Genomic DNA, 23,991 nt, shown 5'->3' with positions numbered 1-23,991 from the left:
TGACCTGGAACGCTGAGGTCCCTTGTTCGAGGCCCCAGGCTTGCCCAGTCAGGGCACATATGAGAAGCAATCAGTGAATAACTAAGTGAAATAACTACAATCTCATTCCCTCTCTCTCTAAAATCAATAAATAAAATCTTAAAAAGAGAGAGAAAATATATATTAATATTCACATAGAGACAGAATCAAACTTTGAAAAATAATTTTTAAGTAAAAATTTAAAACTAGAATTAAAGTATACTTACATAGAACACCAGGATAAAGAACAACATATAGTTTGCTAACTATTTTTTAAAGAATAAATGAACAGTTATATGTAGTGGATGTAAGTACAAAGCTGCCTTAGTTAACGTTTAGATGTTAACTAACGTTTAGATTCTAAACTACATCCTTTATCAAGCTGTGTGATCTTGAAGACTTTCTACCTCTATGCCTCAGTTGCAATATCTATTAAATGTTCATAATAATAATTAAATGAGTTTTTACATGTAAAGAGTTTAGAACAGGGGTCCCCAAACTTTTTACACAGGGGGCCAGTTCACTGTCCCTCAGACCGTTGGAGGGCCGGACTATAAAAAAAACTATGAACAAATCCCTATGCACACTGCACATATCTTATTTTAAAGTAAAAAAACAAAACGGGAACAAATACAATATTTAAAATAACAAGTAAATTTAAATCAACAAACTGACCAGTATTTCAATGGGAACTATGGGCCTGCTTTTGGCTAATGAGATGGTCAATGTGCTCCTCTCACTGACCACCAATGAAAGAGGTGCCCCTTCTGGAAGTGCGGCGGGGGCCGGATAAATGGCCTCAGGGGGCCACATGTGGCCCGTGGGCCGTAGTTTGGGGACCCCTGGTTTAGAACAATGCATGTATGGTACCTATTCAATAAATGTAGTAAGAGTTTCAAGCTTGTAATTATAGTATATTCTTATATTGAGCATAGAACTTCCCTTGAAGGGTGTGGGAAAAAGTGACAGTATTCTTCTAGGAGGGGAGGGAGGGGTCAGAAAAGCCTCTTACTTTTCAGTCTCTGTATCCCGTGTTAGCTGTCGATGACTATTTTTTAACCACATGCATGTATTTGTATTACTTCTCAAAAACTGTTTCTAATGTGTAAGAAAGTTATGCCTACATTTACATGTTATACTGGTATATAAATGCTTAATTATTTCTAAGATTTCTTTTAAACAGTTTAGATGAGTTCAAGAAGTTTAATGTCATGCAATTTCCATGTATTTGTCTTAAGATAGTCCTACTGCAAAATGAATGCATAAGCTGATCAGTAGATCTTGTTAAAGTTAGAAGCTTGCCTCTTTGAATACAATCTTTGCATAGAGTTTTGGAGTTTAGGATTTGTTTGATTTTCCAGACCCCATGTATTCAGTACTAACAATGGTAACGTTATTATTATAATTAGGCAAATGGCTAAGCATTTTTAGTTACAAGATTCAAAGCTGTTAATAAGAATTGTTTTAAAAATGTAACCATAGAATGTCTTCTCAAAACTCTCAGACTTGTACAACTTAATCTTAGAGAAGTTGGATAGCTCATCACTCACCAGGTCAAGAGTAAGGCTAGGACATGTCAGCATCACAGTATCTTCGTGGTTGAACCTCAGAATGTTTTATAAAAATGAGCTTGATAATCAGTAATTTGTTTATCTCATGATGGTTTTTATATTAACTTAAAATATATAATGATTACATATGTTTTAATTTTTAGCTTTTTGCACTGACTCCTCCTCTCTCAGACTAAGTACTCTCCATATGGTCAAGAATCACATGGCTGTTCACTATAATAAAATCCTTTCAGCCAAAGGTAAAAATGTGCAAATGTGAACTTTCTGTGCCCAATGTAAACCCTTGACTTTGCTTCTAATTAAAGTAAATCCATAGTAGAAATGAATATATTATATATATCTGGATTTGCGTTTGGTATAGCGATAACAGCTACTGTCTCTATATTCATCGCAAATTCAGAATGCCATTTCTGTTAACTGCATTTGAAATCTGTAGAGTGCCTATGTTGTTTCCTTTTACCTGTGTTATCCCTAACATTATTTTGTGGTTAGATGTTAATTTTAATATAATAAAAGTTTGTAATCCACCTTTTTGTTTCAGATATACTAAAGTTGAACCAAGATGCTAACTAATCTCTTTCTCCTTTTGGTCAGCTTTATTGAGATATAACTCACATATACAAAGTATGCTAATTTTAAATATACAGATACATATTTTGAAAAATATATACATTTGTATGACTACTGCCACAATCATACTATAAAACAGAGATTGGCTAACTATAGCTCACAGGCCAAATCCTCTTGCCACTTGTTTTTGTACAGTTTGTGAACTGAGAATGGTACTTGCATTTTTGAATGGTTGGAAAAGATCCAAAGAATATTTTGTAACATGAAAGTTATATGAAATTCGAATTCCATTGTCCATAAACAAACACGATCATGTCTATTCTTTACATATTGTCTGTAACGGCTTTGCACACACTAATAGGCAGAGTGAGTAGTTGTGGAACTGACCATATCACCCCATAAAGCCTGAAGCATTTACTATCTGACCTCTTATAGAAAAAGTTTGCTGATCCCTGATAGAGAACATTCCCTCACCCCAAAAAGTGCCCCCTAGTCTTTTGTAAGGAGTCTCTTCACTGCCATCCCTGATAACCACTGATCTGCTTTCTAACGATAGTTTCACCTTTTCCAGAATTTTGTGTAAATGGAATCATATAATATGCATCATTTGGGGTCTGGCTTCTTTTAGTTAGGTAATGCTTTTGAGGCTAATCTATATTCTTGGGTGTAACAGTATTTCTTCCTTTTTATTACTAAGGTAGTATTGCATATAATGAAATATCCCACAATTTATTAATATACCAGTGTGTGGACATTTGGGTTCTTTCGGCTCACTTTTGGCTATTAGGAATAAAGCTGCTATAAACATTCACATATGATCTTTGAACATACACTTCTATTTCACTGGATAAATTTATTTACTAGGAGTGGGATTGAAGGGTAATACGGTAAGTGTATTTTTACTTTATCAGTAATTGCCAAACTTTTCCATAATGAGTATACCATTTGCATTTCCATCCCCTCCGTATACTCACGAGCCCTTCTGATGGCAGCCCTTTATTGGCCATTCTAGTGGATATTTGATAGGGCTTTAGTGTGTATTTCCCCAACGCCTAATGGTGTTAAACAACTTTTCTTGTGCTTATTTGCCATCTTTATATCTTCTTTCGTGAAATATCTGTCCAAATCTTTTGCCCATTTTTTAAGATAAGTTGTGTGTCGTCTTAGTATTAAGTTGTGAGCGTTCTTTATATATGAAATACAGGTCCTGAGTCAGATACGTGTTTTACAAATATTTTCTCCTAATCTATAACTTGTGTTTCCATTTTCTTTTCAAAATTTTTATTTGAAATAAGTTTAGACTTAAAGAAAAGTTGCAAAAATAGTACAGAGTCACAGAAACCCTTCACCCAGCTTTCCCCAGTGTTAAAATCTTATGTGATCATGTTACAATTAAAACCAGGAAATTATATTGATATAATATTATTAACTACAAACTTTATTTGAATTTCAACAGATTCTCACTAATGTATTTTTTAATTTTTATTTTCTCGCTTAAAGGGCTAAAGATTTTAAATTTTAGTTCATACTATTTTATAACACTTATATTTTAAATGATTGAAAAATCAAAAGAAATATTTTGTGATGTGTGAAAATCCACTTTTCAATTTTTAAGTAGTTTATGCTTTTTATGTCCTGCTAAGAAATCTTTGCCTAATCTTAGGTCACTAAGATTATCTTATATGTTTTCTTTTAGAAGTATAGATATTAGCACCTACATTTAAATTTGTGATCCACTTTGAATTAATTTTTGTAGGTATGATATAAGGATAATATAACCAGGACTGTTTGTTGAAGAGATTGTTCTTTCTCTATTGAATTACCTTAGCACTTTCTGAGAGACAATTGACCGTATGGGTCGGTCTGTTTCTAGACCTACTCTTCAGTTCTGTTGTTCTATGTGTATATCTTTTTATTATGATACCACGCTGCCTTCATTACTTTGGCATTATCATAAACCTCGAAGTCAGACAGTGCGGGCCCCGCAGTTTGCCAGCTTGTGTAGGGATCCCAGTGGCGTGTTCCGTGGTCAGTGCAGGCAGGGCGGGGCAGTGATGCCCTCTGTGCTTAGTGTCCAGGCTTGCTTCACTCTGTTTTGAATGGTTTCTGTTGCTCTTGTTTTCAATCAACTAATATTTTCTTTTGTAGTATCTGGTGAATTGTTAATCCCAACCAGTGTATTATTTTTTTTAACCAAGGGTAGTATATTTTTTTTCCCTCTGGAAGTACCAGAAAAATAAAAATAAGGGACTGCAAGATCTGGAACTTTTTGTGATTTCCACATTTGGTGTTTTTGTCATTTGTAAATGTTAAGAATATTATTAAACAACTGATTTTCTTCCTTCAGCTGTGGTAGACTGCTCAGTGCCACTCAGCATGAGTACTAGCATCAAATGTAAGTAAATGTTGACATATCGCCTTTAAAAATTTTTTTGGTAAACTACACATAACATAAATTTACCATCTTAACCATTTTTAAGTCTATAGTTCATTGGCATTAAGCACATTCATACTGTGATAGAATCATCACCACTATCCATTTTCAGTACTCCTCTCATCTTGCAAAAGTGAAGCTCCACACCACTTAAATAGTAAGTCCTCACAGCCACCACTCCTGTCCCCATGAGTCTGACTGCTCGAGGTCTCTGTGTAAGTGGAAGCGTCCAGTGTCATTCCTCTTGTGACTGGCTTATTTCCCTTTAGCATAATACTCTCAGAGTTCATCCATGTTGCAACATATGCCAGAATGTCCTTCATTTTTAAGGTTAGATAATATTCCATTGTGTGTATATACCATATTTTCTTTATATATTTATACGTCAGTGGACACTTGGGTTGTTTCCACCTTCTGTGGACCTGGATGTACAGATATCTTTTTGAGACCCTGCTTTCAGTTATTATGGGTATATGCCTAGAAGTTGAATTGCTGGATCATATTGTAATTCTATTTTTAACTTTTTTATTTTTATTTTTTATTTGTTTGTTTGTATTTTTCCAAAGTGAGAAGTGGGAGGTGGCAGACAGACAGACTCCCACATGTACCTGACCAGGATCCACCTGGCATGCCCACCAGGGGGCGATGCTCGGCCCCTCTGGGGCTTAGCTTCGCTGCAACCTGAGCCCTCTAGTGCTTGAGGCAAAAGCCATGGAGCCATCCTCAGCGTCTGGGCCAACTTGCTCCAATGGAGTGGGAGGGGAAGAGAGAGACAGAGAGGAAGGAGAGGGGGAAGGGTGGAGAAGCAGATGGTGGCTTCTCCTGTGTGCCTTGGCCAGGAATCAAACCCAAGACTTCCACATGCCAGGCCAACACTCTACCACTGAGCCAACCGGCCAGGGCCTCTATTTTTAACTTTTTGAGAAACCACCATACTATTATCTATAGCAGCTCTTTCATTTTACATTCCCACCAAAAGTGTGCAAGAGTTGCAGTCTCTCTACATCCTCCCCAACACTTGTTCTTTTCTGGGGTCTTTTTATAGTAGCCACCCTAATGGATGTTGGCATATTGCCCTTTGAGGAAGCAATCTATCTTTTAAATATTATTTACAAATGAAAGAAGCTTGTGTTGTATTTCTAACATCAGTATCTTAGAAATGAGCCCACACTTCGCCACTAAATTGTCGTGTGACTTTCCATAAATTATTTTAACTTCTCTGGATTTCATGTTTTCTACACATAAAAGTTTGGGTAATACTAAAAGGCTCACCTTAAGTTCTAGAATTCTGTGATTCATACTGTCCTTGGCTTTTTAAGATTACTGAATTATTCATTAAAAATACCATAACTGGCTCTCTTCTCCAGGTAAATATTGTCTATTTATAGCCTAATAGGCTAACTAATAATAAACATGGTAGTTATTTGTATCATAAAAGCAATATTGTCCTAATGATATTATAGAATCTTGTTATACCTACCCTTTGACTAAATATTCCAATTTTTAGAAATCTTTAGTAAGGAAATAATCAGACCACAAAATTTGAAATTCCTATTTAAAAATATTCTGAAAGGTACCATTCGAGGCCTTTTGTTTGAGTTCAAGTCAAGAAACATAGAAGTAGCAGAAGAACATGACTGTCACACCCTGTGCTTACCACATAGAAATCACAGTTATAAATGTTGTGTTTTCTTAAGTTGCTATTTGAATTTAATTATTATTTATAGTTTAATTGAAAAGGTTTTACACAATAAAAAATGAGTATCAACCCAAAGAATAAATGCCTGATAAATGGTGACGGAATGACAGCCTAGATGGGGAAATGCCCGCTGGTACAATCTGGGAAAGATCGCGGACAGCAGAATTGGTTGGACCCATCTCTTCTCGTGTGTGTTCCTAGTGAAGAGACAGGTCTCCGGCCACGCCGTTTGCCACCAGCTGCCACTCAGTGAGCCCAGAGTCCGCCAGGCCCTGTGCTCAGCACTCTGTCACCCTCCGGTACCTTTGTTTGCAACAAGCCCTAAGATAGGCTCTCATGTCCTTGAAGGACTCTTGGGATTCAGATAATTTTTCGGAGGGGTAAAGTCATTTTAGGCAAGAGCAGGGGCTTGAGTATGTGTTTTTAAAGACCATTTGACCACAGCACACAAGTTATGGGAGCAGGTCATTTTACCTCTCACCCCTTAAAATTAAGTTTATTGTAGCACATGATGGTGTAAACAATAATGTTTCATTTGGGGGAGAGTCTCGTGGACTAATTCAGACTCTGCAGTTGGTGATTCGAGTCACAGACAACACGGTCAGGCATTTCTAACCTTCGTGACTCTCTGGATATCTGCTAGGAATTGCCATCTTGCCCCCTTAGGTTTGGGCAGTTTGTCTGTCACATGTTGTTTGTGCTCTTTAAATCGTTCATTCATTTAAGGTTTCTATAAATTCAATATTTATTATTCTAGCTTCTCTTTTTACAGAAAAGTATGTGGATTTTTATTTACATATCAATCAGTAGTGTTAACATTTTTAGCAAGAAAACATGTACGCTTTACTAGTCTTCCAAGACCAAAAATTTAATTTTTCTATTTTATTCTGTATTTCAAAAGATTTGTTTTCCCCATCAGATGCAGACCAACAACGAAGAGAGAAACTCAAAAAGGAATTAGCACAATGTGGAAGGCAGCTGAAATTAACTAGAACTACAGTACAGGCCAATGCTAAAAGTAATTCCAAGTCATTTCTTAACACTCTACAAAAGGTAGGATGGTGTTTTTACCTTTAAAAAGTAGACATTTCTAAGCTACTTCGTCAGTGGTACAACTTGACTTTCTGGTAACGTGTTTTCTATAGGTCAGTCTCAAAAACTTTTCCTGTAAAGAGCCACATAGGAAATACTGTAGGCTTTTCAGACTACAGTCTCTGACACAACTATTTGCCACTGAAAAGCAGCATGGGTGAGACACAAAGGAATGCGCCTAGCTGTGTCCCAGTGAAACTTTATTAACAAAGGAGATGGTGTGCCAGCTTCGGCCTGTAGACTGTGGAGTGCTGGCCCTGCTCTAGGTGTTTTGTGAGATCCTCTAATTAATAGCTGATTCTCTTCTATTCTTAGTTGGTGTCTTTCCTTCTCATGAATATAACATTCATGTTAATTTTTAATAAAATTTGATAATGCTTTTTCTGTAATTTTTGAAATGACAGTATGATTTTTCTTATTAATCTGTTAATGTGGTGAATAACAAATGAGTTTCCAATGTTAAACTAACTTTGCATCCCTACTACATAGATAACTTTGTCATTACCTTTTTTATACATTGCTGGATACAGTTGCTGATATTTTCTTTAGGATTTTAACATCTGTGTATATTATTGATGATGACCTGTTATTTTCTGTTTTTCTACTATATTAGGATATGCTAGCCTCATAGAATAAATTGAGCACTATTTCCTCTTTTTCTATGTTTTAGAACAGTTTCTGTAAGTTTGGAATAGCTGTTCCCTACATTTGATGGAACCCAACATTAAAATTATGCAGTCCTAGAGTTTTCTTTGTGAGATTTTTGATAGTGATCCAATTTTTTAAATCTTTAACTTTTTAAAGTCATGTATATATATGCCCATATCATCTAAATTTTTTAATTTTGGGCATAGACTTTTTCATAATAGTTTCTTATTCTCTCTTGAATATGGGTTATTTCTCATTTTTATTCCTAATGTTTTTATTTCTGCCTTAATTTTTGAGTATTTTACCAGAGATTTGTCAGTTCTATTAATCTGTTTAAAGGACACACTTTTTACTTCATTAATCATCTCTATATTGTATTTTGTCTTCTATTTTCTTATAATGTCCACCCTTTATTTTCCTCTATAGCTTTTTCTAGTTTATTTTGGTATTCTTTTTTGTTTGTTTTAACTTAAGTTCAGTTTCACTTCTTTCATCATATAAGCATTTTTTTAAGGCTATAAATTTTCCTCCAAATGCTACTTTACCTGCAACTCACAAGTTTTGATATGTGGTATATCTATTACGGTTCAATTGAAAATATTTTATAGTTTCTATTATAATTTATTCTTTAACCCAGGAATTATTTAGAATTGTTTCTTAATCTCTATTTTTTCCTAGTTTTCTTTTTGTTAAGAATTTCTAGCATTTATATGATACTCATTTCTTAAAATTTGTTAAGGCTTGTTTTATAAGCCATTAAGTGGAAAGTTGGGTTTTTTTAATTCAGTATGCCATTACATGTTTGAAAATAAAATATATTCTATAGTTGTTCTATGCAATATTTAATATATAGTGTATTCAGATTAAAAACTTCATATCATTGAGATGCTCAAATCTTATTGATATTTTTGTCTGATTATCATTTATTAAGAGAAATCTTGCACATGATTATGTATTTAGCTTTTCCTCCAAAATTTAATACTACCAATTTTTATTTTATATATTTTGAGTCTATATACATACTGATTTACAGATGATGTATTTTCTTAGTGAATGAAGATTTTTATCACTCTGTTTGAACTCTTTTTATCTTAGTGCTGTTTGTATTAGTTTTCTGATAGTGATGTAGTTAAACCAGCTTTCTTTTGATTAGCATTTCTTTGGAATATCTTTTTTTATTTCCTGATCCTAATGTTTAAGGTAGGTCCTAAAGTTTTAGGTGGGTCAGATTATTTACTCTGATCATCTTGGTCTTTGAAGGGGAGCATTTAATATGTTTTAACTTCTGCCTTATTATCCTGTCTATTTGACCCACAGTAGTAGGCAGAATTCTAAGATGACGTCCCTCCACAGGGACCCACACCATTAGACAATCCCCTCCTCTTGAGTATAGGCAAGACATATAACTTGCTTTCAATAGACTATGGCAAAGATGATGCGATATCGCTTCCGTGATTCTGTTACATGGCAGAAATGAAGGGAATATTCCCTGTAGATTAAGGTTTTGGTTCCTTAAGAGAGAAAGGGAAGAATTTCTACAGTGGCCTCTATAGAAATGGCTTTCACCTCCCTGACTCACCCCCTGGGAACAAGGGAGTGGGGAAACTTTCTCAGGATTCTCCCTGCTCTTTCCAGTAAGCTCCCGATGGGCTTCCTGGAGGAATGGCTCAACAGGGTACAGCCGTCCTGCATCTCACAGGGTTCACACTCACACTAGTATACAGTCAGCCGTTAGCAATTAGATAAAACTCCTAGCATGATCTTTCTTTTCAGTGTATGTGTGCTCAGTGTCATCTGTCCCAAATAAGCAAATGCCCAGATCCTGTTTCTCTCTGCATATGCCAGTCTTTCTCCAGATTTCAGTTACTTGTTTGCTCTGTGACCTTAGTTTTCTCACTAGTTCAAGGAAAATCATTAGTTTGCAGATCATCCAGCTTTCTTGTTGTAATGGTGAAAGCTAGGCCCTTATCATCTCCGTTCATCTGAAACTGGAAGTCAGATGTTTGTGTTTTTTTCTTCTCTAAAGTTTTTAATTGTGAAAATTTTAACATCTATAAAAATAGTCATATAATGAACCTACATATTCTTATCCCCCAGATACAACAATGATCAGACTTATTTTACCTATGTTCTCACTACCCCATCCCAGATTATTTTGATGCAAATCCCAGATATATAATTTTACTCATAACCCTTTCTGTATCTAACTGATAGATTTAATATCATTATTGTGCCTTAAAAATTAATAATTATTTAATATAATCAAATATCCACTTCAGATTTTCCATATATAAATATATAGTTTGTTAGAATTGGGATCTATATAATTTCAACTAATCAATAAAATTTTAATCTGCAGCTCTTCCTACCCCACCCTTTTATCCCCCTACAATTTATATATTAGAACAAACTGAGTCATTCTTCTTGGTGTGAGGTTTTTGTGGACCATCTGGGTATTGCACATGTAGGCTGCAAGTTTGTACGGGGCAGCATATGATTTCAGCCTCTCAGAGGGTAGGTGTTCCCTTTTCTCTCGGTGCCAGTGATCAAGGCAGGCAAGTTTCTTCACAAGTCACCTGGTGGAGGTATAGCCATGAGAGGATCCCAGACTCGTGAGCATGGTGTTCTACTGTCCAAATCAGTTCCTGAGCTTTGTTTTTTGTCCCCCAACACCTGCAATGTGATTGAAAAACAAAAACAAAAAACCAACAACAAAAACTATTGCCTGTTAATAGAAGCCAGTTTCGCTGCTCTGGTTACTAGGTATTGCGTACTTTTCTTTGAGAAGCGTGAGGAGCCGTAGACCAGTTTTTAGTTGGGATGTTATGTCATCATACTGACCCTTTATAAACACTACACTGGCAGCAAGAAAAGACAGACCAATTATAAGATAAGTTCAATAATCCGGGGAAGAAATGATTAAGGCGCGATCTAATACAGCAGACAGAGGCACAAGGAACACATTTAGGAGATATTTACAAAGTGGAATTCTCCAGGACTTGGTGCCTGATTTGAGGATGTGAAGAACAAGAGCCCCAAATTAAAGAGGCTCCGTTTCTGGCTTGGGCAGCCAGGAAGGTGGTATGGTATCTCATTTACTGATGTAATGATAATGGGACAAAGTGCAGTGTTTTCTTTGGAGGGGCGGGTAGTGGAAGCTATGTGTCTGCTTGTTTGGACATACTTGATTTGGGGTGCCTTTGGAACATCTAATAAAGTCAGTAGAGAGTTGATATAAGCATTGCTGTCAGGCTGAAAATAGATTTGGGAGTCATCAGGGAAGCTATAATATGCTTAAAAGCCCCCAGGGCTGTTATAGAGATAAAAGGACCAGGACTAGAGCTGCTTCCTTTGGCATAAATCTGCCAGGTGCTGTACTATAATTTGCCACCTGGGAATTGGTTCATCAGTATTTGACTCACATGTGCATTTTCATTTTTAGTGATTGGACTTTTTAACAGAAAATTTAACATTTTCCTATTATCCAGCATTTTGAATATAAATTAATAATTGTATTTTGAAATAAGAATGGGTTTTGTTCAAAATAAAATACATCATTAAATCTGTATATGTAAAATATTTTCTATTTATTTTTCCTTTAGCCACTGTAACCGTATACGTTTGCCTCCATAAAGTATCTTATTGATGCTTTAATATGGGTATATCTTTTATTCCACTTAGAATTCCTAGTAACTTGAATTTGCTTACATTTTTCTAAGCCTTATGATAAATATTTAGACACATTCAAATTAAAGTCATTTGGGACATAATATTGGGATAATTGGATGGGTTTTATGGTTAACAGATACCTATTATAGCTATTACCTGCATTAACGGAAAAGTTTGCTATAATTAAAAAGAAAATGCTAACTTTTGCCTCCGGACACATTAGCCATACAATAAAAAATCTTTTAATTACCCCTCCTCTCATGCTGCTGTCTTCCCTCATGTTGACTCACATGTTGTCTGTCACCTCAGGACCGCCTCTACCTTTCCGGTCTGCGCCCCGCACCCCGCCACAGGTCACACGCACGCACAGCTCTGCTGTTAAGGTTAAATGACTATGGATGTGATCCACATTCCTAAGTAAATATATTTTAAAAGCAGTATAAAACTGAAAATCAAGAGCTATCAGTTTTTTTATAAAATATAATTTGAAACTTTTTTGCAAAACAAATGCTAACCCAATTTTTAAATAACTTGTATCCATGCTATTCTGCAAGTAAATTGATTCCTTATCTGTTTAAAGACCTGACAGTTGGAAAATCTTTGTCTACTGTTTCTTCTGACATCATACCTAAAAGAGACTGCTTTAGTCAGTGGTTCTGTGATTTTAAAGTGGATACGGCTAGACCTGGAATACTGAGGTCACCGATTTGAAACCCCGGGCTTGCCTGGTCAAAGCACATATGGGAGTTGATGCTTCTTGCTCCTCCCTCCCTTAGCCCTCCCACCCCCTCTCTAAAAAAATGAATGAAGTCTTTTTTGTGTGTGTGTGTGACAGAGTCAGAGAGAGGGCCAGATACGGACAGACAGATGGGAAAGAAGAGAGATGAGAAGCATCAATTCTTTGTTGTGGCACCTTAGTTGCTCATTGATTGATTTCTCATATGTGCCTTGACGGAGGGCTACAGCAGACCGAGTAACCCCTTGCTCGAGCCAGCGACCTTGGGCTCAAGCTGGTGAGCTTTGCTCAAACCAGATGAGCCCGTGCTCAAGGTGGCGACCTCGGGGTCTCAAACCTGGGTCCTCCACATACCAGTCCGATGCTCTATCACTGTGCCACCTCCTGGTCAGGCTAAAGGAAATGAATAAAGTCTTAAAAAATGTATTCTACCAAAAAAAAAAAATTAAAATTTTAAAAAATGGATAGGTGTTCTTGACATCAAATCAAGTATGTGTAAGCTATGTGATGATTATCACTTTATATAAATTCTTCAATCACAGAAACAGTTTATAACAGATTAAATGAAACTGTGAGGATGATACAAGAATGTGAAAGTCGTCAAATTGTCACCAGAATTTTTTTTTTTTTTTTTTTTGTATTTTTCTGAAGCTGGAAACAGGGAGAAATAGACTCCCGCATGCACCCGACCGGGATCCACCCGGCACGTCCACCAGGGGGCGACGCTCTGCCCACCGGGGGGGGGGGGTGCTCTGCCCCTCCGGGGCGTCGCTCTGTTGCGACCAGAGCCACTCTAGCGCCTGGGACAGAGGCCAAGGAGCCAACCCCAGCGCCCGGGCCATCTTTTGCTCCAATGGAGCCTCGCTGCCGGAGGGGAAGAGAGAGACAGAGAGGAAGGAGAGGGGGAGGGGTGGAGAAGCAGATGGGCGCTTCTCCTGTGTGCCCTGGCCGGGAATCGAACCCGGGACTTCTGCACGCCAGGCTGATGCTCTACCACTGAGCCAACCGGCCAGGGCCTGTCACCAGAATTTTTTGTCCCATTGACATACACTGTAATTGATAAGTCCTTTTCTGATTCTGTTTACAGTGCTATTCAAATTTTGATGAATTTGCCAGTGTGTTACATATTTTCTATGAAAATTCTATCTATCCAAAGCTTTCTGATATTTATCCATAAAGGAAACCATATGATCTTAAATAAAGCAGATTGATACAGTTGATTTCACATTGTGTTCTAATGGTTTCTAAGGGAGGAAAAGATACAAGGCAGGGACTACGAGACAGAAAAGTTCCATGCTTTCAGTCAGTTCAAAAGCAGTTTTTCTAGCCCATTTCAGACAAGTGAGAATATATTTCTGCCTTTAAAGACTTGCTTTGGTGTTTCATTTTGTTTACTAAATACCATTGCTGATAAGATTTTTCTTGCAGGCAATCTAATATCTTGTGCTTTCCTCCCTGTTCTGATATCAGATTTTACTGTGCCTCTAGTGTAAATAAGTCCTGTGGTTATTGTTTAATAGCCCTGAGGGCTTTTCAGATCATACTTAGAAATTTCTTCCTGGGGAGCCAAACTCTTCTGGTACAGAGGCTGTAGAATGGGTGTGGTTTGGGCATATCTTTTAAAACTAACATATTAATCTAACAATACCCTAGTGACTCAAACTTTATGCCAAAATATTTGCTTTTTGAGTAATTTTGCATTGTATTTTGGATAGGGTTAGAAAGCACTCGGAAAGGAAATAAGTGACTTGACCTATTTTTGGTAGGAGTCACATTACCAGTTACCTGCAATTTCCTTACTTAGATAAAGTGTTCCTTAGATTAGCCGACTTGATACTACCAGGAAAGGAGTTAAACTCAGTTTAAGATTTTGGGCCCTGGCCAGTTGAATCAGTTGTAGAACGTCAGCCTGGCATGTGGATGTCCCAGGTTCGATTCCTGGTCAGAGCACACAGGAAAAACAACCATCTGCTTCTCTACCCCTCCCCCTTCTCTCTCTCTCTCTCTCTCTCTCTCTCTCTCTCTCCCTCCCTCCCTCCCTCCCTCCCTCTCTTCTCCTCTGGCAGCCATGGCCCAATTGGTTTGAGCGCATTAACCCCAAGCACTGTGGATGGCTCCGTGGAGCCTGTGCCTCAGGTACTAAAAATAGCTCAAGTTGCAAGCATCAGCCTCAGATGGGGGTTGCCGGATGGATCCCAGTTGGGGTGCATGTGGGAGTTTGTCTATTTTCACTTGAAAAAAACAAGAAAAAAAAAGATTCCGAGTGGTATAAAACAATCCAAAAATATATGATTTTCAAATGAGGCTTTAAAATAGATAACATGACATAATAGTGCAGAACATAGGCTCGGCCTGGATTCAAATCTGTGAGACCCTGCGCCTGAGTTTCTTCATCTATAAAAGAGAGGTAATAATTGCACCAACACCCAGAAGTTCATGTGACGATTAAATGAGCTGTACATGGAAATCAATTAGAAGAGTACTTTGCACATAGGAAACACTCTATATCTGTTAGTAGCAGTGATAGACCTTATTTTTCCTCTTTATTCTACTCACTGTAAGAACAGTACCTTGCACAACGAAGCACTTGGCTCTTCTCTTACTCTTGTTTTTACCCCATGAGATTGTGGGACAGATATACAGTAACTGGCTAAATCCTAACCATTTCCACCTCAGTTTGTATAGCTTCCCCTCTACCTAATAAAGTGACTTAGAGTTCCGTGAAGGATTCAATGGGTATCCATAAAGTCTAGAATCACAAACAGTGCTTTTGGGGCATCTAATTTGTAAAAGGATAAAATATTTGGTTTTTAGGCTATATAGATATCCCATAAAAATGGTTTTTCCATGGTTAAACAAACAAAAAAAAATGGAGCAGTCAAGCACACCTTCCCAGCCCTGGCCGGTTGGCTCAGTGGTAGAGCGTCGGCCTGGCGTGCAGAAGTCCTGGGTTCGATTCCCGGCCAGGGCACACAGGAGAAGCGCCCATCTGCTTCTCCACCACTCCCCCCCTCCTTCCTCTCTGTCTCTCTCTTCCCCTCCCGCAGCGAGGCTCCATTGGAGCAAAAGATGGCCCAGGAGCTGGGGATGGCTTTGTGTCCTCTGCCCCAGGCGCTAGAGTGGCTCTGGTCGCGACAGAGCGACTTCCCGGAGGGGCAGAGCATCGCCCCCTGGTGGGCGTGCCAGGTGGATCCCGGTCGGGCGCATGCGGGAGTCTGTCTGACTGTCTCCTGGTTTCCAGCTTCAGCTTCAGAGAAATACCAAAAAAACAAACAAACAAACAAAAAAAACACCTTCCCTTTCAAAGCCTTCCCACTTGTGAGCACTGGAGAAAACATATGTGAGCTTTTTATGGGCTGTTTCTTAATGAGATTTATAATATCAGTTCACTAACTCAGCGCCTCACTGCTGGCACTGAAGATTGCAGTGACAAGACGGGAAGTGGGAGCCAGCAATTACGGTTGAGGAGACTGGGGCTCACTATTGACCTGGGAACTTACGCATAGATCCCAATACACGAGTCAAGATCACAAATACATGTATATGTTATTGATCGTTTTTTTAGCTCCAGAAAGAAAAATGATTGCTACTACTTATATTCAGAATTATATTTTCATACGTTAATACTTCAAAAACTTGAATATACAATGCTAACGTCTTTACGAACTAGTATAAGTTCATTTTGTAGACCCCTGAGGCAACCATTTTTTATGTTTATGTATTTGCAAATATAATTGATGACTCTCAAACCCAATGTTCTTAGCCTACAGAAGAATCACAAAATGAAGATGACATGGTAATCAGAGAAGTGAGTGAATGTTCGTCCTTCACAAGGTCACCAGTAGCTTCTTCAGAGAGACTACACCTAAGTCTGCCTAGATCTGATCAAGTCCGCACAGCTGGTACTGAGAACTTGGATTCCTTCCTGTCCCGAGGGAATCACGCCGCCGCTGGGCCCAGGAGAACATGCTGGGGCACCTCGCAGGGCAGAGGGCCCAGGGGCTCACCACCAAATCCCCACCGCTTTCAGGTGGTGATCTCAAAAGCAGCCAGTGCCGACCTTTTGGATAAACATTCTGAACTCTTTACCAACAGACATTTGCCGTTCACGCCACGCACTTTGAAAACAGAAGCAAAATCTTTCCTGTCACAGTATCGATATTATACACCTGCCAAAAGAAAAAAGTATTTTACAGATCAGCGGATGGAAGCCGAAACCCAGACTGAATTAAGCAGGTATGGCATATCAACAGCCAATGGTAGCTCCTTTATGATGATGTAGACATTAAGTGTTATTCCTGACTTTGTATCATCTACTCTGTGCCTTAAGAAGGGAATGACACGGTATAGCTTTTCCTTTTACACGTGTCTCTTAGAACTACCTGAGTAATTGCTGAAAAACCAAGTAGCTGTTAAACTTGTCCAGCTCCTTATATCCATGAAGGTTACATGTTTTAATTTATTGTGTAAACATGGTACTAGAACATTTGTATGTTTTTAAATATTGTACTTCCAGAGAATCATCACAATATGTCAAACAGTATTTGTATAAATATGTCTATTGCTTTATGATAAAAATGGCAAAACTGTGAGTTAAAGAGGGAGAAAAACAACTTCTCCTAAGCTGCCTTCCCGTGAATATTCAACCCGTCTTGCATAGCAACAACTCCCTGGTTGTCATTTAGACAATTGTGATCATTTCTGGAAGTTAAGTATAATTTGCCTCAATAATGTTTTCATATACCAAAGTGCCTGGCACATAATGAATATTCAGTGAAAGTTTGCCAAGTAATTGGAGAATCAAACAAATCTTGTAAAGTATTAAGTGTAAGCTGATTTGTGAGTGTTTATCCTAGGTTATATAAAATATTGTGTCCTAGGCCTTGGTTCCTTTAGAAAGTAAAAAGAAATTTATGGTTAGTATTCTTTTCTCAGTAAATATAAGAGGTACAATAATATCAAATGAGTCTGCATACATATAATCAAAGAATTAAGGAATTGAATCTATGATAGAACTTGTCAATTGGAGGGAAAATGAGGAAAACTAGTATATTATGCTTTTCTGATTATACACATATTTATGATAGCTTCTGAAGGTATTAATTAGTTCCCAATTCCCTAGTCCCATTCTGCCCAACTGAAATTTAGCTGCTATTCAATAAAGAAAAAAGAAACAGATAATTCAAACCACATTTCCTGCTTATACAATTAGAAATAACACATTTTATAAGAATAGGTGGATTCCATCTCCTGTGTTTGAGTTTATTTTTTCTAGACAGTAAAGCTCTTTATCACAGTGTATTTTGCAGGCTTAACCATATATATATTTTTAATATTACAGCTTTACATCTGATTTTGAGACAGTTGAGACTAAGGACTGCACAGATCCAGGAGTAAGCATAAAGCAGGTAATAGAAGTGAGGTTTCTGTGCTCCACGTTGGAATTGCAGCGCTTTAACTTCATAGAACATGTATAGCTCTTTGGACTGGGAAGCGTAATCTCTTGGTGACACTTCTTGCATAGGATATAGCCAGTAAACAGAGGTCTGCCTACTTCTCTGTGAATGGCCAGATGGAGCCTGCCAGCTGGGAAGTCATGTATTGTTGGCATCTTTTCTAGATGGTTGGTTGGCTGGCTGGATGGATGGGAGGATGAACAAAGCACCTTAAATGTTGTTTTCAAAGATGTGAGGTAGACTTGGGTTACTAAAGGAGCCAGAAAAGTTGCGCAGAAGCATTTTAGTTTTTATGCCTATACATCTTTAAAGAATTACCTCTGATTACATTATTGAAAATTAGCCTGACCTGTGGTGGTGCAGTGCATAAAGCATCAACCTGGAACACTGAGGTACTGAGGTCACTGGTTTGAAGCCCCAGGCTTGCCCAGTCAAGGCACATATGGGAGTTGATGCTTCCTGCTTCTCCCCCTTCTCTCTCTCTCTCTCTCTCTCTCTCTCTCTCTCTTTCTCTCTCCCCCATCCGTAAAATGAATAAATAAAAACTTTTTTTAAAAATTATATAAGAATGGATAGATATATCATTTTCTTATGTTTGCTTTTACTTTTACTTTTTTCTATACCATAAAGGTCTTTTTACAGTGTTATATTTTGAATTATTAGCAATGATTTCTTTTAAAATATCACAACTTGTCTGACTGGTGGTGGTGCAGTGGATGGAGCATCAGCCTGGGACGCTGAAGTCCCAGGTTCAAAACCCCGAGGTGGTCAGCTTCAGCACAGGCTCACCAGCTTCAGCACAGGGTCGCTGGCTTGAACCCAAAGGTTGCTGGATTTAGCCCAAGGTTGCTGGCTTGAGCAAGGAGCAAGCCCCAGTCAAAGCACGTATGAGAAGCAATCCGTGAACAACTAAAGTGCCTCAACTACAAATTGATGCTTCTCATCTCTCCCTGTCTGTCTCTCTTCAGGGAGGGAGGGAAAGAGGGAGGGAGGGAGGGAGGGAAGAAGGAAGGAAGAAAAATAAATAAATAAAATACATCATAACTTTGAGATAAAGTGATTATTGTAGGGAAATTAATCATTTACTGTATCCCAATTTAAATGTGTTGTTTGTTAAAAGGTTTGTCTATTAAAATGTCAAACAGATTCAAGGATAGAATAATGAAATAAAATCACATTCAACTTCCCTCTTCCCTTCTGAAAATGGGTAGATTTTAGGTTTCTATCTCAGCCATTAATAGCTATTTGACATAGGGTCCTGCCACTTTAAGGTCCAAGGACAAATCACTTATTCTCTGAGCACCAAGTGTCCACATCTAGGAAAACTGTAAACGTGCAGAGTCATTGGAAGGAATAAATGATGTAGGAAAAGTGCCTAACCCCACCAGGGCTCAAAACAGGGTGGGTATGACTAGTTTGAGATTTAGGAAGAGAGTGAGCTCTGTAGGTAACTAAGTTAGCTAGAGCGGAATACGTCCATTTTTATGACAGTGTGCTCCAAATGTTTTCCCTGACCCTGCAGAAAATGGTGTGTCCCATATTTCATACGCAGTGCCCTGGCTTCCTGCTTGAAGAAGCTGGTGGAGTGCAAGTGCTCATTTTAACGGCACTTATAAAACTGTAAAGCACCAAACAGACATTTGCAATGTAAACATTAAATCTGATCATGCAAATCAGTGCTTGGCAGAGCGTGCGGCCCATAGTAAGGGTGTTATGAAAGCGAGCTGCGGCAGGGTTGTCTGTGACCACTCGTACTGCCACGGTCCCCCACTGCTTCCCCGGGTCTGACAGGTCAGCACCGGAAAGCCGACGGGCTGTTTGAATTTCTGAGCGAGGTACTTTTTCTCCAGTTGATGTAAAACTTGCATATTTGCTTCATTTTCTCTTTATACAGTACATTTATTTGCAGTAATTTCTTAACATTGTTTAAAATGCCCCTTATTAAAATATAATAAATAAGCCTGACCAGGCGGTGGTGTAGTGGGTAAAGCATCGGACTGGGATGCAGAAGACCCAGGTTCGAGACCCCGAGGTCGCCAGCTTGAGCGCGGGCTCATCTGGTTTGAGCAAAAAGCTCACCAGCTTGAGCCCAAGGTCGCTGGCTCAAGCATGGGTCTGCTGACGCCCCATGGTCAAGGCACATATGAGAAAGCAGTCAATGAACAACTAAGGTGTTGCAACACGCAACAAAAACTAATGATTGATGCTTCTCATCTCTCCGTTCCTGTCTATCCCTGTCTATCCCTCTCTCTGACTCTCTCTGTCTCTGTAAAAGGAAAAAAATAAATTAATTAAAATATAATAAATAATAAAGAAGAAGTTGTTTTATTTCACTTTAAATAAATTAAGGAAAAACCCTGGTTGGATGGAAAATGTATTCTAAAACATCCTTTTCATAATATTTCTGCCACTTTTCTCTACTGAATGTCTCTACTCTTACCTCAATTTTTTTTTTTTTTTGAAATATGCTGCTTTGCTTTATTTCTGCTTTTACAGTGTCTTTTTGAAAGAAAATAAAGATTTATTCTTGTCATTGCATCCCCAGGCATCTAATTGTGTGCCGTGTGGAACCAAAGAAAACGTGACTCGTTTGCCTTCACAAGAGGCTGGCGTCCTGTGGGCCGAGGGGACAGGTGTCGCTCTGCGGTGCTTCCCCGCCAGGTGAGCAGCCCCAGCAGCAGTCTCTCATTGTCTGCCTCCTGCTGCAGCCCACAGACGCGCTGTTCGCCACAGAAGAGAGCTAGTTAGTAACACCACTGTTACACAGTCCGAGTGGCAGTGGCAGTTTTGCTAAGGAAATTTTACAGAGCAAGTGCTCAGTAATAATTTAAATGAATTCATTTTGCTAATTCATTAATAAAGGAAAAAGGGACACTGGTTTATATTGCCATCACTGTTCAGGTGAGAAAGAATCCTCCTCCCCAAAACAAATCCTCTGGCCGAGGTGCTGAGCTGTCTATATAGCACCTCCGATAGAACTGAACACCTGACCATCTGAGGATTCATCATTTGTGATTTGAATATTCACCATATGCTAGTGCTTGATCTATCCATGCTATGGAGGGGCACTATTTTTAAACACTGCTCGTTGTGTTTAGGGAGTATGAAATATTGTGCCAAAATAAAAAAAGATAGGGTAACCCATAATATAGAATGTCAAAAATGCCTTTGGTAGTTCCAGCTGTCAAATGCGTTTGCAGTGTCAGAGTTGGATCTGAGATGCAGGAGGTGGAAGAAGGAATGGTGTAGGGATTGAAGAGAGGGCCAGAACGGGGTGGCGCGCAGCAGACCGGAAGGCGGGCGCACACAGGCCCGCGGGCCCGGCTCCTCCCTCCCCTGCAAGGCCGCGGGGTCCACTGCTGTCCTGTCTCGACATTCACGGCGCTTCTAACCTGAGATTTATAAGCTAGTCTTGAGCCATCTGCAATGAATATGACGAATCACCAGAAAAGGAATACTATTTTTATAGTTTATTCTCAAACTTGATATTTAAATATTAGATTGTGAAGCAGTTTAAAAGTGTAACTTTTTTTATACATTTTAATCTATTACCTGATTCAATTAACTCCCCCCTTATATTTACTTACTCAATAACTATTTACTTAGTAAGTGCTATTCATATTCTCTATCAATTCCCTAATTCAGCTAATTAAAATAAAAAATTATTTGCTTGTAATAGGTACTAAAATGTAATGAATATGTCCAAGTAATTAAAAATGACTACTATTATTTGTACATCTATTTTCATATTACAATATTTTCCCCCTCTCCAAACATTTTGAGAAAAAAATAATTTTTTGGCTGAATAAATTTCCCAACCTTAAAGCAAGGTGCTTCTCTGGACTGCTTCCCTTTTTCTGCTCCTGCAGGTATGTGCGGAGCCCCCCCCCCCCCCCCCGTGCTGCTGGGCGTGGTCAGAAGCCAGAGGACACGGGGCCCTCCCCCGGAGCACGTGCCTCCATCAGTCACATTCGGTTGCCCCTTGCCCTTGACTGGCCTCTGTTTTGTTCTGTTTAATCCCTGCTTATTTTTTACTATTGGATGGATGTCATGGACATCTGTGAAATTTTATTCTATTAGGGAATACTTTTTCATCTTTAATATTTATCGTTGCATAATTTCAGAAAGTCGATATCCTTGTTTTATAATCTTAATAATGTGAGACAGAAGTACATTTGTAGTAAGTAGTAGGTATTTCTAATTATATTTCCTTTAGATGTCAGAGTTATTAATAATTATGTTGTATATTGTTTTGCTTTCACAGTGAAGAAGAACTATTGTATCTGAGTTTCATTGAAAATATAACGGATGAAATTTTGAATCTTGGTTTGTTTTCAAACAGGTTAGATTTTTTAAATTATTTTTATTATATTATAATATAATAATAATTAAATTATTATTATTATTATTATATGGCAGGCCTAACTGGTGGTGGCACAATGTCAACCTAGGACACTGAGGACCCAGGTTTACAAACCTGAGGTCACTGGCTTGAGCACAGGCTCATCTAGCTTGAGTGTGGGGTCACCAGCTTGAGCATGGGATCATCAACATGCCTCCATGTTTGCTGGCTTGAGCCCAAAGGCACTGGCTTGAGCAAGGGGTCACTGGCTCGGCTGGAGCACCTCCGTCGAGGCATGTATGAGAAAGCAATTAATGAACAACTAAAGTACCACAACTATGAGTTGATCCTTCACATCTCCCCCCTTCCCCATCTCTCTCTCTCTCTCTCTCTCTCTCTCTCAAAAATAAATAAATCTTTTAAAAAATAAATAACACATGGTGGTTGAAGAGTACCTTAAGTACTCTTAATTTGGTATTAAGCTTTTAAAGTTATTTCCACATATTAGGAAATGAAAAATTATATTGATTTCTTGGGAGACCATAGTCTCATAATTGATAGCAAATTATAAAGAATGTTTAATTTATACTCTAGTCAGGCTCACAGTTTGAAGAAGTTATAGAACAGAATAGAGTTTTTATACATTTAAATACTTTTATATTTCTTGGTTATAATAACTAGTAAAAACTTTTTTTGCTTCTCATTTGTAAAGATCCATATCCCATTTTGCTATTTGAGACTATGGTGAGGCTAAACTATGGTGATAATCAAAAGCAATAGTTGGTTACAACTATTACTAATAATAAAGTGAGGGCTAATTAAAAGTTAGGTTTGCATACTGTAAAGTCAATGGGAAGTCTGCAAAACCAGATTAGGAATTGCGTATGGAAGGAAGCTGTGTGGTCCTGAGCCAGCTCGAACAGTTACTCATCTAAAGTCACTGGGCACTGAGACGACCTTGATTATGAGGCATAAGACCCCATTATGTACACTGCTTGCATAGAAAATTGCCTAGGAGTAAATATTCCAAAACATCAACAGCCATTATAAAAATGTAGAAAATGGATTTTTTTGTGTGTTTTTTTAAAAATGTGAAATTATTCAGAACTACTGGCCCTGGCTGCTTAGCTCAGTCATTTAAGAGCATCGTCCCGAAACAACAAGGTTGCAGGTTCAATCCCTTGTCAGGGCACACACGGGAAGCAACCAATGAATGCTCGACTGAGTGGAACAACAAATGAATTCTTCCCTTCCCCCTCACATCTCTCTCCCTCTCTCTGTCTCTCTAAAAACCAGTCAAATAAAAAATTTAAGCTCTGGCCTAATAGCTCGGTTGGTTGGAGTATTGGCCTAAAGCACAGAGGTTGCTGGTTCGATAACCGGTCAGGACACATACAGGAACAGCTCAATGTTCCTGTCTCTCTCTCTCTCCTGCCTTCTCTCAAAAAAATTTAAAAAAATTAAAAATTGAGAACTACTGAATATATAAAGTTGGCTCATAACTTTACTGTAATGACAAATGGTAACAAGGAAAATGAGTCATTTTTAAGAAAGCTATTGGTACATTCATGTGATGGAAGACAAGCGTGGTGGTGTTGAAGGAAGACACTCTGGGCCACACACATCTGGGTCAGTTCTCTCCAGGGCTCGTGACCTGAGGGAGAGGAAATCATTGTCTTAGAGACATCGTTTTCTCATCTTTAAAATTTTTTTATAATACCTCTTCTCCCAATATGGGTCATGATTAGGGGTGTAA

The 23,991-nt window shown here is 38.3% G+C and overlaps 1 protein-coding gene across 6 annotated transcripts in view; it reads left to right on the top strand.

Moving 5' to 3' along the window:
• The window catches only part of SPATA7 (spermatogenesis associated 7), a 30,482-nt gene that overhangs the window by 4,990 nt on the left and 1,501 nt on the right, over window positions 1-23,991 (top strand). For 3 of the 6 annotated variants that reach the window (XM_066276865.1, XM_066276863.1, XM_066276861.1), the window contains 7 exons: window positions 1,733-1,828; window positions 4,507-4,554; window positions 7,212-7,345; window positions 16,201-16,673; window positions 17,779-17,845; window positions 20,439-20,554; window positions 22,158-22,235. In XM_066276865.1, coding sequence (XP_066132962.1) covers window positions 1,777-1,828; window positions 4,507-4,554; window positions 7,212-7,345; window positions 16,201-16,673; window positions 17,779-17,845; window positions 20,439-20,554; window positions 22,158-22,235 — 968 coding nt within the window. In that variant the 5' untranslated portion in view covers window positions 1,733-1,776. The remainder of the gene's footprint in view (window positions 1-1,732; window positions 1,829-4,506; window positions 4,555-7,211; window positions 7,346-16,200; window positions 16,674-17,778; window positions 17,846-20,438; window positions 20,555-22,157; window positions 22,236-23,991) is intronic. The other 3 variants (XM_066276866.1, XM_066276864.1, XM_066276862.1) reach the window with 1 other exon arrangement.

Source organism: Saccopteryx bilineata, chromosome 4, assembly GCF_036850765.1.
Source record: "Saccopteryx bilineata isolate mSacBil1 chromosome 4, mSacBil1_pri_phased_curated, whole genome shotgun sequence".
Classification (NCBI taxonomy): domain Eukaryota; kingdom Metazoa; phylum Chordata; class Mammalia; order Chiroptera; family Emballonuridae; genus Saccopteryx; species Saccopteryx bilineata.
The sequence above is the reverse complement of the archived record's forward strand: the minus strand, read 5'-3'. Positions and strand labels throughout refer to the sequence as shown.